Source organism: Podarcis vaucheri (assembly GCF_965113315.1).
Source record: "Podarcis vaucheri genome assembly, chromosome: 3".
NCBI classification, from domain to species: domain Eukaryota; kingdom Metazoa; phylum Chordata; class Lepidosauria; order Squamata; family Lacertidae; genus Podarcis; species Podarcis vaucheri.
In genome coordinates this window covers 104,128,511-104,142,937 of record NC_138761.1, presented here as the reverse complement: position 1 = coordinate 104,142,937, position 14,427 = coordinate 104,128,511, and the positions used below count along the sequence as shown (strand labels likewise).

The following is a 14,427-nucleotide window of genomic DNA, read 5'->3' as shown; positions in this document are numbered from 1 at the left end:
AATATTTTATTAGAGTTTTTCAAAAAGTTAACATCAACAAAAATAAACAGAAATCAGAAAAAACAAACAACAAACATCCAAACAAATAAACAACAACAACAAAAAATAGCATAAAAATAGCATAAAAAGAACACTTTTTTATATTAATAACTTTCAAAACCTTATTCTCTTTACTTCCACCCGCCTTCCCTTCTTGTATTCTACTTTAAAAGTTTGTTCAGCAAGATCGTTCATTATTCATTTTAAACCTTTGTCCCTCCCTTTTCAGTCTTATTTGTCTTAGCCGCTAGAACCCCTTCATTTCATTTTCAGAGCCTTCAACATTCATAAATTTTACAATATTTTTGTAGATAAACTTTAAACTTCTTCCAGTCCTCTTCCATCGTGCTTTTACTTAATTTAACCCGGGGGCAAGACTTGTTTTTGTTTAACCCGTAAGCCGCCTGGAGTCCCGTCAGGGATAAAGGCGGGCCTAATAATAATAATAATAATAATACAGTAATAGTAATTCCCCGCATCTCTTTCTTCAGAAAAATGTAGCTTCATGTGTCATTCTGAAGATCGCGACCTCAAGCTTAAATTAAGCCAGAAGAAGTAATTGACTTTCTTGCTGGGTATTCAAAATGCTCTGAACCGCTCTGACATCTATGGATGAAGGTTAATAATAATAATAATAATAATAATAATAATAATAATAATAATAATAAATTTCCCACATCTCTTTCTTCACAAAAACATAGCTTCACATGTCATTCTGAAGATCACAACTTCAAGGTTAAATTAAGCCAGAAGAAGTAATTGACTTTCTTGCTGGGTATTCAAAATGCTCTGAACCGCTCTGACATCTACGGATGAAGGTTAATAATAATAATAATAATAATAATAATAATAATAATAATAATAAATTTCCCACATCTCTTTCTTCACAAAAACATAGCTTCACATGTCATTCTGAAGATCACAACTTCAAGGTTAAATTAAGCCAGCGGAAGCTATTGACTTTCTTGATCGGTATTCAAAATGCTCTGAACTACTCTGACATTTATGGATAAAGGGTAATAATAATAATATAGTTTTTCTTCTCACTCAAAATGTGTAAGGAAAGAGCAGGAGTGGGGAAGCCTTTTTTTACCATCAATGTGAACCAACTGATTTATGAAGTGGTACCTAACCTATTGTGAAGGCTGCGTAAGGTTTTTCTGAGTATAGAGAGAAGTTTTAAGAATAAGAATGAAGAAAACAAAAAGATCACACGGCGTGAAACTCCAGTTGAATTTAAAACACTGCATTCTGTAAATTAAATTTATCGCAAAATATTATAGATAGGTGCCTGTTTTAAAAATGTAAACCTTATTTGATTTTTTGGTTTAACATTGCAATACAAACAATATGCATCTACAGAATTGCCCATTCTTCTGTGATAAACCATCACACACCCATAATCCAAACCCCTGCAAACTTAGAGAAAAGTAAAGGTGAGGAAGAAGAAAAAGAAGAAGAAGAATGTGGGGCAAGGAGAGTGAGTGGCTTTTAAATGTCTTGCTTTCATTCAATGAGTAGGTGAGAGAATGTGAAGAAAAAGTCTTGCAGTACAAAACCTGCACTTTCCTTACAATGCGATCCTGTACATTTTACTCAGAATAAGCCTCACTGAGTTTATTGGGACAGATAAATGTGCATCAGACTGCAGCCTAAAATATGCTCTGGTTACTTCCAAATGAAGCGAATATTGAGCAAACAACTTAATATAAAAAGCATCACTCCTTGCAAAATGTACAATTTTTTCAAAAGATATTGTATTCAATTGTTTTCTTGCAAAAAAAAATATTTATTTGTTTATTTATTAACTTTACCCCACCTTTTAATTCAAAATAATCCTTAAAGTAAATTACAGTTGTACCTTGGTTCTTGAACAGAATGCGTTCTGGGAGTCCATTTGACTTCCAGAACTGTTCGAAAACCAAGGCACGGCTTCCAATTGGCTGCAGAAACATTCAGCAGCCAATTGGAAGCCACGGAAGCCGTGCCGGACTTTCAGCTTCCGAAAATCCTTCGAAAACCAGAATACTCACTTCTGGGTTTCGATCGTGCGGGAGCCGATTTGTTCGGGAGCCAAGGCATTTGAAATCCAAGGTACAACAGTAAAACTAACTCAGATACAATTATTTCTCCTCCCCCGACAACATTCCTCTTGGCTAGTATGTTTTCTCCACACCACCAATGGTCCTTCCCACTGTGTCCTGTTGCCTATTACTCCCTCCTGTTTTCACTGTTCAGAGACGGAAGGAGCTGGGTACATCAGGTGTGCTTCAATATTTATTTAGCAGCACTGAATGCTAGGTCTAGTACAGTGGTGCCTCGCAAGACGAAATTAATCCGTTCCGCGAGTCTCTTCGTCTTGTGGTTTTTTCGTCTTGCGAAGCACGGCTATTAGCGGCTTAGCGGCTATTAGCGGCTATTAGCGGCTTTAAGAAAAAGGAAACAAACTCGCAAGAACTCGCAAGACCATAGGGAAATTCGTCTTGCGGAACGACTCAAAAAACGGAAAACTCTTTCATCTTGCGTGTTTTTCATCTTACGAGGCATTCGTCTTGCGAGGTACCACTGTACCTGGAAAAGCATTGTCCCTGAAATAGTACAATTCTAGGAGTGTTGTGTGCAATGCAGTATTACTGAATACATCAAGAGCATCATGTGATACTGAGGACATTCCTAGTTGTTTCCCAATTTATTTCTTATCAATAAAAAAACTGCAAGCAAATTTTTATTCTGAAAGGGTGGCCCAGAGAAAAAAGTTTGAGAACCACTTAGTTAATCCATCAATAAGCCAGTTTGTTCCTTAGAACAATGAAATAGATAAATAAAGACGAGGAAGGAATGGAACACTGGAAATTCTGTGGATTCCAACAAGTACAGTACATACAAAGAGAATGGAAAATGGTTGGATTTTAGAAGGCTGGAAAGCATGAAACCGACTAATGCTCACAAGATAATTTCAGAGAGTTTGTCAAAATTTCCAGTGCTCATTTCTCATTGATTAGGCCAGCCTGTAGCTTTATCTCTGAGTCCCATGTTTTGTAGTTCCTTTTCATTCTTTTCAAACTTCTGCTGGTTCAATCCTGGTCCTTTCTGATAATGAAACAGCAACAACATGGGACTGGCAGATTTTGAAATCAGTAGCTCAAAATAACCCCGTCTATGTATAGTTCCTTGTTAACAATGTTTCAAAAATACACAAACTAAATATATGCATTAGGGTTTGCAATTGCCACTATTTCCATTATTATTTTTTAAAAAAACCCTGTTTGAAAACAGTGCTGCTTCTGTTCAGCAAGGGGTGGCACAGAAACGGGTGTGGCGAGATTAGTGACAGTAGGAGAGTCTGGTCTGGCAAATTTATTTTAAACATTTTCTTTACAAACAAAAAAGGGCAGACGAATTCCTTCTTATGGCTAGGAGCTGCAGTGCACAGTTGATCGCCATGGCAACCATATTTGTGGGCTCCTGATTAAAAGTGATTCAGACCTATTGTTTCTCTGTCAATTATTTTTCAGGTGAGCAGATACATTCTGTTGAGAGAGAGAGAGCAAGCAAGCGGTTGGAATCTATTCATAACTTTTTGAAATTTGATCGCCACTCTTTCTGTACTTGATCTTGGCCTGTCTTTTCACCTTTTCAGCTCAGCAATGAAGACAAGCTTTCGGTGTGCAGCAAATTGTGCTATGGCATTGGAGGTGCTCCAAACCAGGCTGCTAGCAGTGCCACCTCTTTCTTTCTGCAAATCTTTCTCTTAGATATAGCAATGGTAAGTAGTTTTGTAAGCTCCAGGCACAAGTTAGAGAATGTCATCCTTGCCGGTGTCATGTGTGTCAACTTGGTATTCACGAGAGGTCTGGAGGATGGCAACACAAGCAGAGGCCTTTTCTGCAGTGACTCCCCATTTGCAGAATGTTCTCCCTAGGGAGGTTAGGCTGGTGCCTTCACTGTACATTTTTTGCACCCGGTAAAAATGTTCCTCTTTAACCAGACTTTTGGCTGATTGACATCCGATACCCTTTTAAAATGTGTTGCTGGGGATTATTGGATTGTTGTGGTGGTGGTTTTAATTTTTATTATGTACTTGGTGTTTTTATATAGTGATTTTATCTTGTGAACCACCCTGATAACTGCGAGTATAGGGTGGTATTAAAAAAATAAAAAAATAATATTGAGATAATTGAGCTTGTAAACATCTCTCTTTGCTCTTACACGTCTCCAGTTAGGAAGATTTGTGGAAGCACTTGCTGAACTCGTTAGGAGTAAAAAGTCTTACTAATGAGTGGGAGCCACCAAAGAATTGTTGAACGGGAGGAAAAGAGCATGAAAAATATTTGCCTCGCATCCCACAATATACTGATTGTTAGAGGGGGAGCCAAATCCCCACTTCCTCCCCCAAAATCATTTAGGTAGCAAAGTGATGGTGAACCAGCCTGTCTCTTTCTCTTCCACCCCCTGAACAGTCGCAGGATACCATTTCTCTTCAGCCCAAACCAAACCTCCGGTAATCTGTTTAGGACTTTGGGTTGGTTCAGCATGCTCAGCTAGCATGGATCCCCCAAGCCATGTCTCCTGAGTGCAGTTGCACAAATATGTCTCACAGCTTGTATATGGAATTGGATAATTCACGTACCTGTGTGCAGTTTTGTGGATTTTTGTTTAACCCTTTCTATGGACCACTGCTCACCTAACAGCCACGTGGTGAAGGTTCATTTTAAGATGTAACGTTTAAAATGTAAAGTTCAAATCATTTGAAGTTGCGGCTGTCTCCACAGGAGAGCTTGATTCTACCCCCCCAATGCCATTTCAAACCTTTGGACAAATTTGTGATTAAACGGTCAAATGAGTGATTGACATGTAAACTGCAGTCTATTCCTGGGTTTTTTCCCCAGTTGCATGAGCCACATGATTACTGCATATACAGTCATACCTCGGGTTACGAACATGATCCATGCGGGAGGCACGTTCACAACCTGCAGCGTTCGCAACCCGCAGCACCGCATCTGCGCATGCGCATGATGCAATTTGGCGTTTCTGTGCATGTGCGAGCACCAAAACCCAGAAATAACCCGTTCTGGCACTTCCAGGTTCGGTGTGGTCCACAAACCAAAAACGTGCAACCCGCAGCGTTCGTAACCTGAGGTATGATGCAGATGCAGCCAGAATTCAGCCTTATAGGAACACCCCTTGCACTGCTGTGAAAATGTTTGCATCAGCCCTCAAATGCTGTGTAGTAGTAATTCTTAACAGTGCTATTATAATAGATTAGACTATCCTTTGAAGACCACCGTAATTGCATACATTATGTAGAAAACTTCCTGAAAGTCTTCTGGGTTGTGACACAATTTCTTTGAAGTGAAGCTGTACATTGGGGGTGGAGAAGAACTTTGAGTTGTAACTTCTTGCCTGACAGAATTTCAGTGACAGAACATTCATGACTCTATCACTGCCCAGTCACTAGCTAGTAATGCTTAAAAGTATTTGTCATTGTTTGTTCTGGAAAGGCCTAAATTTGCCTCTTTATTTTGGGTGCCATTTCACAGACCACCTGAAAGCTGTCCATGGAGCACAGTTGATGGATCACTGTGCTATTTTGTTCATTATCAGCATAGTGCTAGCTTGCTATTCCTCACTGATGATGGAGAGTCATCTATTTGATGCCTTCAGTAGCAACCAGCATGTGGTGTTGTGTCCATGTTTATTTAATCTTCTATCTCACTTTTCTTAAAATATAATCAAGCTTCCATACAACTAGAATGATGCCAAAATATACAGTAAAACCAACTAGCAGTAGCACAAATGAAACCTCTAGCAACAAAATATAGTGATAGAATTCTTCCCTCATTTTATATAATGCATTGAAGTACATTTTTGGAGAGTTATTTTGTGCTCTCTGATTCTTGTAATGGTTACGCCTTTCTTAAGGTAGGTGTCCTTTTTTGTTTTTCAGATTACTCCATTTCATACTTCTTTGGTGCTTTTTATTGGCAAAACATGGGGGGCAGCCGCAGACCCTGTTGCCGGCTATCTTATTAGTAAAAGCAAACGGACCAAAATTGGCCTACTTATGCCTTGGTAAGCTGATTTTTGCTGATTGCTTATAATAACATATTTTCCTTTGTATTCTACATGCATGCCCGATCCCTAAGACGGTTGATTTTTATGAACATGTTATTGTAAAACCTATCCATTTTCCACATTTGCAAAAGGAAAAGTACACTGCATAGCAGCAATTGGTGGCCAGGTACTTGCTATCCTTGCTGAAGTTTGGCATTTGTCTACCTTTTACGTTGGCTATGCTCATTCTTATGAGCCTCTTGCAGAACAAACTAACTCTTGCACATCTCTTTTTGCCCCTGGGGAAACTGTATTAGTTCCAGGTGCTATTTTAAACAAGCTTGTGCAGACAGAAAGAGGTGCTAGCTTAAAACAAAACTATCCAGTTGTGGCCAATGGAAAGGGAAGGAAAAAATAAAAAATGTTTTCTTTCTACATTTCAGACTGAGAATAAGTTAGAAAATGGACTTGTAGATTAAACCCAAAAACCTCCACATTTGTCTTGCATAGAGCAAAGCATATATGGCCAAGAGACCCTTTGTGGGTAAGGGTGATGGCTTGCCAAAATAGATGTGTCCAGTAGTTTATCTCTGCTTAGACAAATTCACCAGAGCCAAGTGCATGTTAAATATATGAGGCCCTGACAGGAAACAGATGCTGCAACATTGATACTCTTCTAGCTTACTCAAGGTTTGGAATGGGATAAGGGGGGAATTTCTTCCTTTCCTGGTAAACTACCTTCACATTTGTAGGAAGCTTTTCTAGTGCTGGATAAAATCAAATTGTATTAAATATTATATTAAATTGTATTAAAACCATGGCTTTAACTATACGGACCTTTGTTGGCAAGGTGATGTCTCCGCTTTTTAAGATGCTGTCTAGGTTTGTCATTGCTTTTCTCCCAAGAAGCAGGCGTCTTTTAATTTTGTGACTGCTCTCACCATCTGCAGTGATCATGGAGCCCAAGAAAGTAAAATCTCTCACTGCCTCCATTTCTTCCCCTTCTATTTGACAGGAGGTGATGGGACCAGTGGCCATGATCTTCGTTTTTTTGATGTTGAGCTTCAGACCATATTTTGTGCTCTCCTCTTTCACCCTCATTAAAAGGTTCTATAATTCCTCCTCACTTTCTGCCATCAAGGTTGTGTCACCTGCATATCTGAGGTTGTTGATATTTCTTCTGGAAATCTTAATTCCGGCTTGGGATTCATCCAGCCCAGCCTTTCGCATGATGAATTCTGCATATAAGTTAAATAAGCAGGGAGACAATATACAGCCTTGCCGTACTCCTTTCCCAATTTGGAACCAATCAGTTGTTCCATATCCAGTTCTAACTGTAGCTTCTTGTCCCACATAGAGATTTCGCAGGAGACAGATGAGGTGATCAGGCACTCCCATTTCTTTAAGAACTTGCCATAGTTTGCTGTGGTCGACACAGTCAAAGGCTTTTGCATAGTCAATGAAGCAGAAGTAGATGTCTTTCTGGAAGCGGTCTAGACTGGTTGAATCTGGTCCAAACCGGTTGGAACCGGTTGAAGCTGGTTTGAACCGCTCCAAGCTGGTTGGAACTGGTCCAGACTGGTTTGAACCAGTCCAGACCGGTCCAAGCCGGTTTCAGCCGGTCTAGACCGGTTGGAACCGGCCCAAGTTGGTTGGAACGGGTCTAGACCCGTTGAATCTGGTCTAGACCGGTTGGAACTGGTCCAAGCAGGTTGGAACCTCTCTAGACCGGTTGGAACTGGTTCAGACCAGTTTGAACCAGTCCAAGCTGGTTGAAACCTGTCCACCCCGGTTTGAACCGGTTTCAACCAGTTGAAGCCAGTTTCAGCTGGACTAGACCGGTTTAAACTGGTTGAAGCTGGTTTCAGCCGGACTAAATCGGATGGAACCGGTCCAAGCAGGTTAGAACTGGTCTAGACTGGTTGGAACTGGTTCAGACCGGTTCAGACTGGTTGGAACCTGTCCAAGCTGGTTTGAACTGGTCCAAGCTATTTGGAGCCGGTCTAGACTGGTTGGAACCGGTTCAGACTGGCTGGGACCGGTTGAATCTGGTCCAAACCAGTCTGGACCGGTTGAAGCAGGTATAGTCCGGTTGGAACCGGTCCAAGCTGGTTGGACCAGGTCTAGACTGGTTGGAATCGGTCTTAACCGGTTTGAACATGTTAAAGCCTGTTTGAACTGGGCCAAGCTTAGTGGAACCAGTCTAGACCAGGTGGAACTTGCCCAGACCTGTTTCAGCCAGTCTAGACCGGTTGGAACTGGTCCAAGCTGGTTGGAACCGGTCTAGACCAGGTGGAACTTGCCCAGACCGGTTGGAACCGGTTGAAGCCTGTTTCAGCCAGTCCAGACCGGTTTAAACTGGTTGAAGCCAGTTTCAGCCGGACTAGACCTCTCTAGATCAGTTGGAACCAGTTCAGACCGGTCTAGACCGGTTGGAACCGGTCCAGACTGGTTGGAACTGGTTGAAGCCGGTTTCAGCCAGTCTAGGCTGGTTGGAACCGGTCCAAGCTGGTTGGAACCAGTCTAGACCGGTTAAATCTGGCGCAAACCAGTTGGAACCGGTTTGAACCGGTTGAAGCCGGTTTGAACCGGTTGAAGCCGGTTTGAACCGGTTGAAGCCGGTTGGAACTGGTCTAGACTGGTTGGAACCGGTTTCAGCCAGTCTAGACCGGTTAGAACCGGTCCAAGCCTGTTGGAACCGGTCTAGACTGGTTAAATCTGGTGCAAACCAGTCGGAACGGGTTGAGGCCGGTTTGAACGTGTCCAAGCAGGTTGGAACCGGTTGAAGCTGGTTTGAACCGGTCCAAGCTGGTTCAAACAGGTCTAGACCAGTTGGAACCGATTGAAGCCGGTTTGATCTGGTTGAAGCCAGTTTGAACCAGTCGAAGCTGGTTGGAACTGGTTCAGACTGGTAGGAACAAGTCCAAGCCAGTTTCAGCCGGACTAGACCGGTTGGAACCGGTCCAAGCTGGTTGGATCTGGTTCAGACTGGTAGGAACCGGTCCAAGCCAGTTTTAGCCGGTGGAGACCGGTTGGAACCGGTCCAAGCTGGTTGGAACCAGTCTGCACCAGTTGGAACCGGTTCAGACCTGAAGCCGGTTTGAACCGGTTGAAGCTGGTTTGAACCGGTCTAGACCGGTTGGAATGGGTCCAAACCGATTAGAACCAGTTGAACCTGGTTTCAGCCAGTCTAGACCAGTTCAGACCGGGTTGAGCCGGATGAGCCGGTTGAAGCCAGTTTGAACTGGTCCAAACTGGTTGGAACAGGTCTAGACTGGTTGGAACCAGTCTTAACTGGTTTGAACCTGTTAAAGCCTGTTTGAACCAGTCTAGACTGGTTGGAACCAGTTGAAGCTGGTTTAAACCGGTCCAGACAGGTTTAAACTGGTTGAAGCCATTTTCAGCCAGACTAGACCCCTTGGAACCGGTCCAGACCCGTTGGAACCAGTTGAAGCCGGTTTCAGCCAGTCCAGACTGGTTTGAACCGGTTGAAGCCGGTTTGAACCGGTCTAAACCGGTTGGAACCAGTCCAGACCGGTTTGAACCGGTTGAAGCCGATTTGAACCAGTCTAGACCTGTTAGAACCAGTTCAGACCGGTTTGAACCGGTTGAAACCGGTTTGAACCATTCTAGACCGGTTGGAACCGGTCCAGGCCGGTTTGAACCAGTTGAAGCCGGTTTCAGCCAGTCTAGACCGGTTGGAACTGGTCCAAGCTGGCTGGAACCGGTCTAGACCGGTTGGAACCGATTGGAACCGGTTGAAGCTGGTTTCATCCAGTCTCGATCCGTTGGAACCGGTCCATGCTGGTTGTAATCTTTCTATGCTGGTTGTAACCAAGTGGAACTTGCCCAAACCGGCTGGAACCGGTTGAAGCCCGTTTCAGCCAGTCCAGACCAGTTTAAACTGGTTGAAGCCAGTTTCAGCCGGACTAGACCCGTTGGAACTGGTCCAAGCTGGTTGGAACCGGTTCAGACCAGTTGGAACCGGTTCAGACAGGTTTGAACCGGTTGAAGCCAGTTTGAACCGGTCTAAACCGGTTTGAACCGGTCCAGTTCCAACAGGTCTAGACCGGTTTGAACCGGTTGAAGCTGGTTTGAACCAGTCTAGACCAGTTGGAACCGGTCCAGACCGGTTTGAACCGGTTGAACCCGGTTTCAGCCAATATTTACCAGTTGGAACTGGTCCAAGCTGGTTGGAACCTGTCTAGACTGGTTAAATCTGGTGCAAACCAGTCGCAGCCGGTTGAAGCTGGTTTGAACCTGTCCAAGCAGGTTGGAACCGGTTGGAACCGGTTGAAGCCAGTTTGAACTGGTCCAAGCTGGTTGGAACCGGTCTAGACCGGTTGGAACCGGTTGAAGCCAGATGAAGCTGGTTTCAGCCAGTCTAGATCCTTTCTAAACCAGGTGGAACTTGCCCAGACCGGTTTGAACCAGCTGAAGCCTGTTTGAACCGGTCCAAGCTGGGTGGAACCGGTCTAGACCGGTTGGAAATGGTTGAAGCCGGTTTGAACCGGTCTAGACCAGTTGGAACCAGTCCAGACCGGTTTAAACTGGTTGAAGCCAGTTTCAGCCGGACTAGAACGGTTGGAACTGGTTTAAACCGGTTTGAACAAGTTGAAGCCGGTTTGAACCGGTCTAGACCAGTTGGAACCGGTTCAGACCGGTTTGAATCAGTTGAAGCCAGTTTCAGCCAGTCTATAATTTAGCTGAGCTAAACAGAGCCATCATTAAATTTAGCTCTTTGTAGCCTATATTACAGTATGCTTTCGTATAGTGTGTGTGTCGTTGTATACACCTTTGTGCAATAAAATCATCTGAAAGTGGCAGCTACCATCCATGTTGACTGTACACAGGTGGGCATCTTTCCAAACTAGCATATGACAATGGTGTTCTCTATCCCCCTTCCTTCAATTATAGTTTCCATAGATTTTTAAAAAATATGTGTATTTTTCACAGTCTTTTGAAAGCCTGGAAGCCGGTATGATGATATGCCGGGGATATGTATACAGTGGTACCTCCGGTTACGAACTTAATTTGTTCCGGAGGTCCATTCTTGAGCTGAAACCGTTCTTAACATGAGATGCGCTTTCGCTAATGGTTCCTCCTGCTGCCAGCGCACCACTGGTGCGCGACTTCCGCTTACATCCCGGGGCAAAGTTTGCAACCGGGAGCATCTACCAAAGTGTTCGCAAGGAGGACAGTACGTAACACGAGGTTCCATTGTATCGATATACAGAAGCGACTAAGTTACTATACCGCTTCCAATTTTGCCTGTTTCATTCATGGAGAAGTTGAACACGGGAGTAATGCAAGGCTGCACATGTATGCACCAAGCACTTGAGAAGTGCATTCTCAACACAGAGCGGATTATAGCTCTTCTAGCAGACTGCACTCTAGATTGACAAATAGTGTGGGACAGGGACGAAATGGGGATGGCATTGTGTGCGTAGCATCCGCAAATGTCACTACCATCTAGCGCTGAATGCACATTACCCTGCAGCATGTATGCGCCCTGAGTTTAACTTCTCACACATGCAACTGGTGGGAAATCAGGGAGAAGGGTTCTGTTTTAGCATTCCCAGATGTGCTAGGTTTCTGTGTGCAAATTTTCTTTACATACGAAGTTGCAACAACAATCTGGGGGATACAGCCCAGAAAGATCTGTACCATGTGCTAAGTTCTGCACTTGCATTTCAGGTATGTGAAATAACAAACTGAGAGAGAGGCAAGAAAAACATGTTCTTATTCTTCCCTTCCCACTATTAGCTCTGTTGTAACTGCAACCTAAATTCAAGGTGCTGTTTTGAACTTTTAGAGCCCTAGATGGCTTGGAACCTGGTATTTAAGGAACACCATCTTAGATATCTTCCTCCCTGTACTCTCCACTTAGTCTCTGAGGCCTTGTTCCAGATGCTACTGCCAAATAAGGTTCAGTGGGTAGCTGGTGGCACCCACTCTGACAGCAGTGCCAACTAGTACTGCTGTTTGCATGATCAGTGTTGATTTGGTATTGGTAGGTTGTTGTTGTTGTTTCATAATCTTATATTGGATTATTTGTTTTATGTGTTGTCAGCGGCGTAGCGTGGGTTATCAGCACCCGGGGCAAGGCAAGTAATTTGCGCCCCCTAACCCGGGGCAAGGCAAGTAATTTGCACCCCCTAACACCTAACCATGGTCATTAATACGCCAAGACGTGCGTCTTTGGGCGTCGCGGCGCAGCCTTCTCGGTCTCCCTCCCCGGCCCGGCTAGTGTCCCGACGCGGCTTCTTTCTGGCGCGGGGAGGGGGCGGCTCTGGGGCCAGTGCGTCGGCCGGCCTCCGGCGCGGGTGGGGGGGCCCCGTTGGGGCAGGTGGGCGGTCTTGGCGCGCAGGCACTAGAGCGCCGCCGATGGCGCGTTTGGCGGGCTGCGCGCGTCCAGACAGCGACCCGAGCCTGGGCGGCGTGGCGCTTGGTGCCGGAGCCTCCGCCCGCAGCGCCCCGTCGGGAGACCCGGCTGGAAGGAGCCTCGAGCCGGCTGTCGGACGCGGTTGAAGCAGCCAGGGCGGCATGGCAGGCGGCGGCGGCTCCTCGGCGACTCCACATGGCCAGCCCAGCGCGCTGGCCGAGCCCCGCAGGCGAACGCTGCCCGTCGGTGAGGAGGGGCTGCCTGGCACGCCCTCCATGGCCCTGACGCGCGGGGACCGCGGCGAGCGCTGAGAGCCGCTGCCAGCTACAGCCTGCACCCGAGGCTCTTCGGCGACTCCGGAGGCAGCGAGCGCGCCCCCCCAGAAGTTGCGCCCGGTGCGGCTGGCACCCCTGGCACCCCCCACGCTACGCCACTGTGTGTTGTTTGTTTTAAATCACCAGATAAATGTTGCATCTTATTCCTAAATATAACTTGCATCCAAATAGCTAGTGGTATTTTTCTATGCGCCCACCTGAGAGGTGCTGGAACTGAGTTCCAGCGAGTTCCAGCTGGGGAAAAAAGCTCTGCAAAAATAGCACGAGAAATGTGATCAAAGCAAGGAAGTTCAGTCAATGCCTTGTAAAATGAGTGTGGCATGAGTGTGAGCCCTCAGCAGATGCCACTCATGCTGATCCTTGATGCTGGCCCTTGCCTTAAGGTATTTAACCTGGGCAGACTGGCTCTTCTACTGGAAATGAGAATTGAGCATCCCACAAAGTTCTGGCCTTTTTACACCTGACCTGGGAGGGCAGGGCCTGAGGCAGCTGAGGTGTTGTTGGGGAGGGAGTTTTTGCTCCTTTTTTTTTTTTTTTTTGGTATCTTTTGCTGTGATTTATGTGGAAATTGTTCAGTTTGGTTTTGTATTTTTTATTTTTGTATTTACTATTGATGGCTACTTTTGTCACGTTGTAGTTATGTATTTTTTCATGATGTAAGCTGCCGTGAGCATGGCTTGAACTGTGGAAATTATGTATTTCTGTAAAATACATGGCCTTCCCTCTGAATTGCTGGGCTAGCAAATCTAGAATGGGATACAGTAATGCTGTGTTGTCACACTTAGTTGTGGTGGATTAATGATCCACCCTGACCTAACCTCAGTGCCCTGCTCCACATCATGGCTGCTTTCCTTGCCAGCCTCTAACAATGCCTTTGTATCCCTTACAACAGAATGGAAGAGCTATTATACTGAATTAGTGCATTCCACCTCTTTCCTCCCCCTCACCAATCCCCTGCTGCAAATCATCAGCTGACATACCCAGTCCCATTCATGTAATGTATAAGAAAATACTGTGCAGATAGCACTCTTCTGAAAGGATTAATCTGTGTTGTCTGTTCGTTTCAGGGTTTTGTTAATAGTGTCGGTGGTCATCTAATTACATTGTGTAGCGGCTGCTTTACAAGTACACTGGAGAATTCTGCTGTAGTTAGAGGTCACACTCTGCGGAATTAATTGCATCTGCCCATCACTTGCACATAACAAAGCTAGAATATACTAGATTCTGTCTCCCAGCTTTACACAAGCCTTGAATGACATGCAGCTTATCAGCCCTGAGTGTCACTTTACCGGTTGCCTTTAGAACCATGTTTACTATTGAAGGGCTGGTCTGTGTTTCCTCGGAGTCATTGCCATTTAAATAAATGACAGCTGAATCGCTTCCAGCATCGTAAAACACAGGGATGACTAAAGAGGGACTGTATTTAGGTGACAGTGATAGAGAGGCTTTCGTCTCTTATACGGCTGTCCGTCTACATTAATAGATAATAGAGCAATAGTGAGCCCTTCCTGTGTCTTAAGCAGAGTGAGGTAGTAGTAAAAATAATCATATTGTTTATTAAGCCACTAAATTTGTTAGATGCTGTATAAAATATATGTAAAGAAATAATAATAA

General features: G+C 44.6%; 1 protein-coding gene across 4 annotated transcripts in view; it reads left to right on the top strand.

Annotated features, from left to right (window-relative positions):
• Positions 1–14,427, top strand: part of MFSD2B (MFSD2 lysolipid transporter B, sphingolipid) — a 34,052-nt gene that overhangs the window by 334 nt on the left and 19,291 nt on the right. Inside the window, exons 1-3 of one of the 4 annotated variants that reach the window (XM_082215577.1) lie at positions 406–594; positions 3,680–3,805; positions 5,987–6,111. In XM_082215577.1, coding sequence (XP_082071703.1) covers positions 3,803–3,805; positions 5,987–6,111 — 128 coding nt within the window. In that variant the 5' untranslated portion in view covers positions 406–594; positions 3,680–3,802. Of the gene's footprint in view, positions 1–405; positions 595–724; positions 858–1,370; positions 1,561–3,679; positions 3,806–5,986; positions 6,112–14,427 lie in introns of those variants that run through there. The other 3 variants (XM_082215575.1, XM_082215576.1, XM_082215574.1) reach the window with 3 other exon arrangements.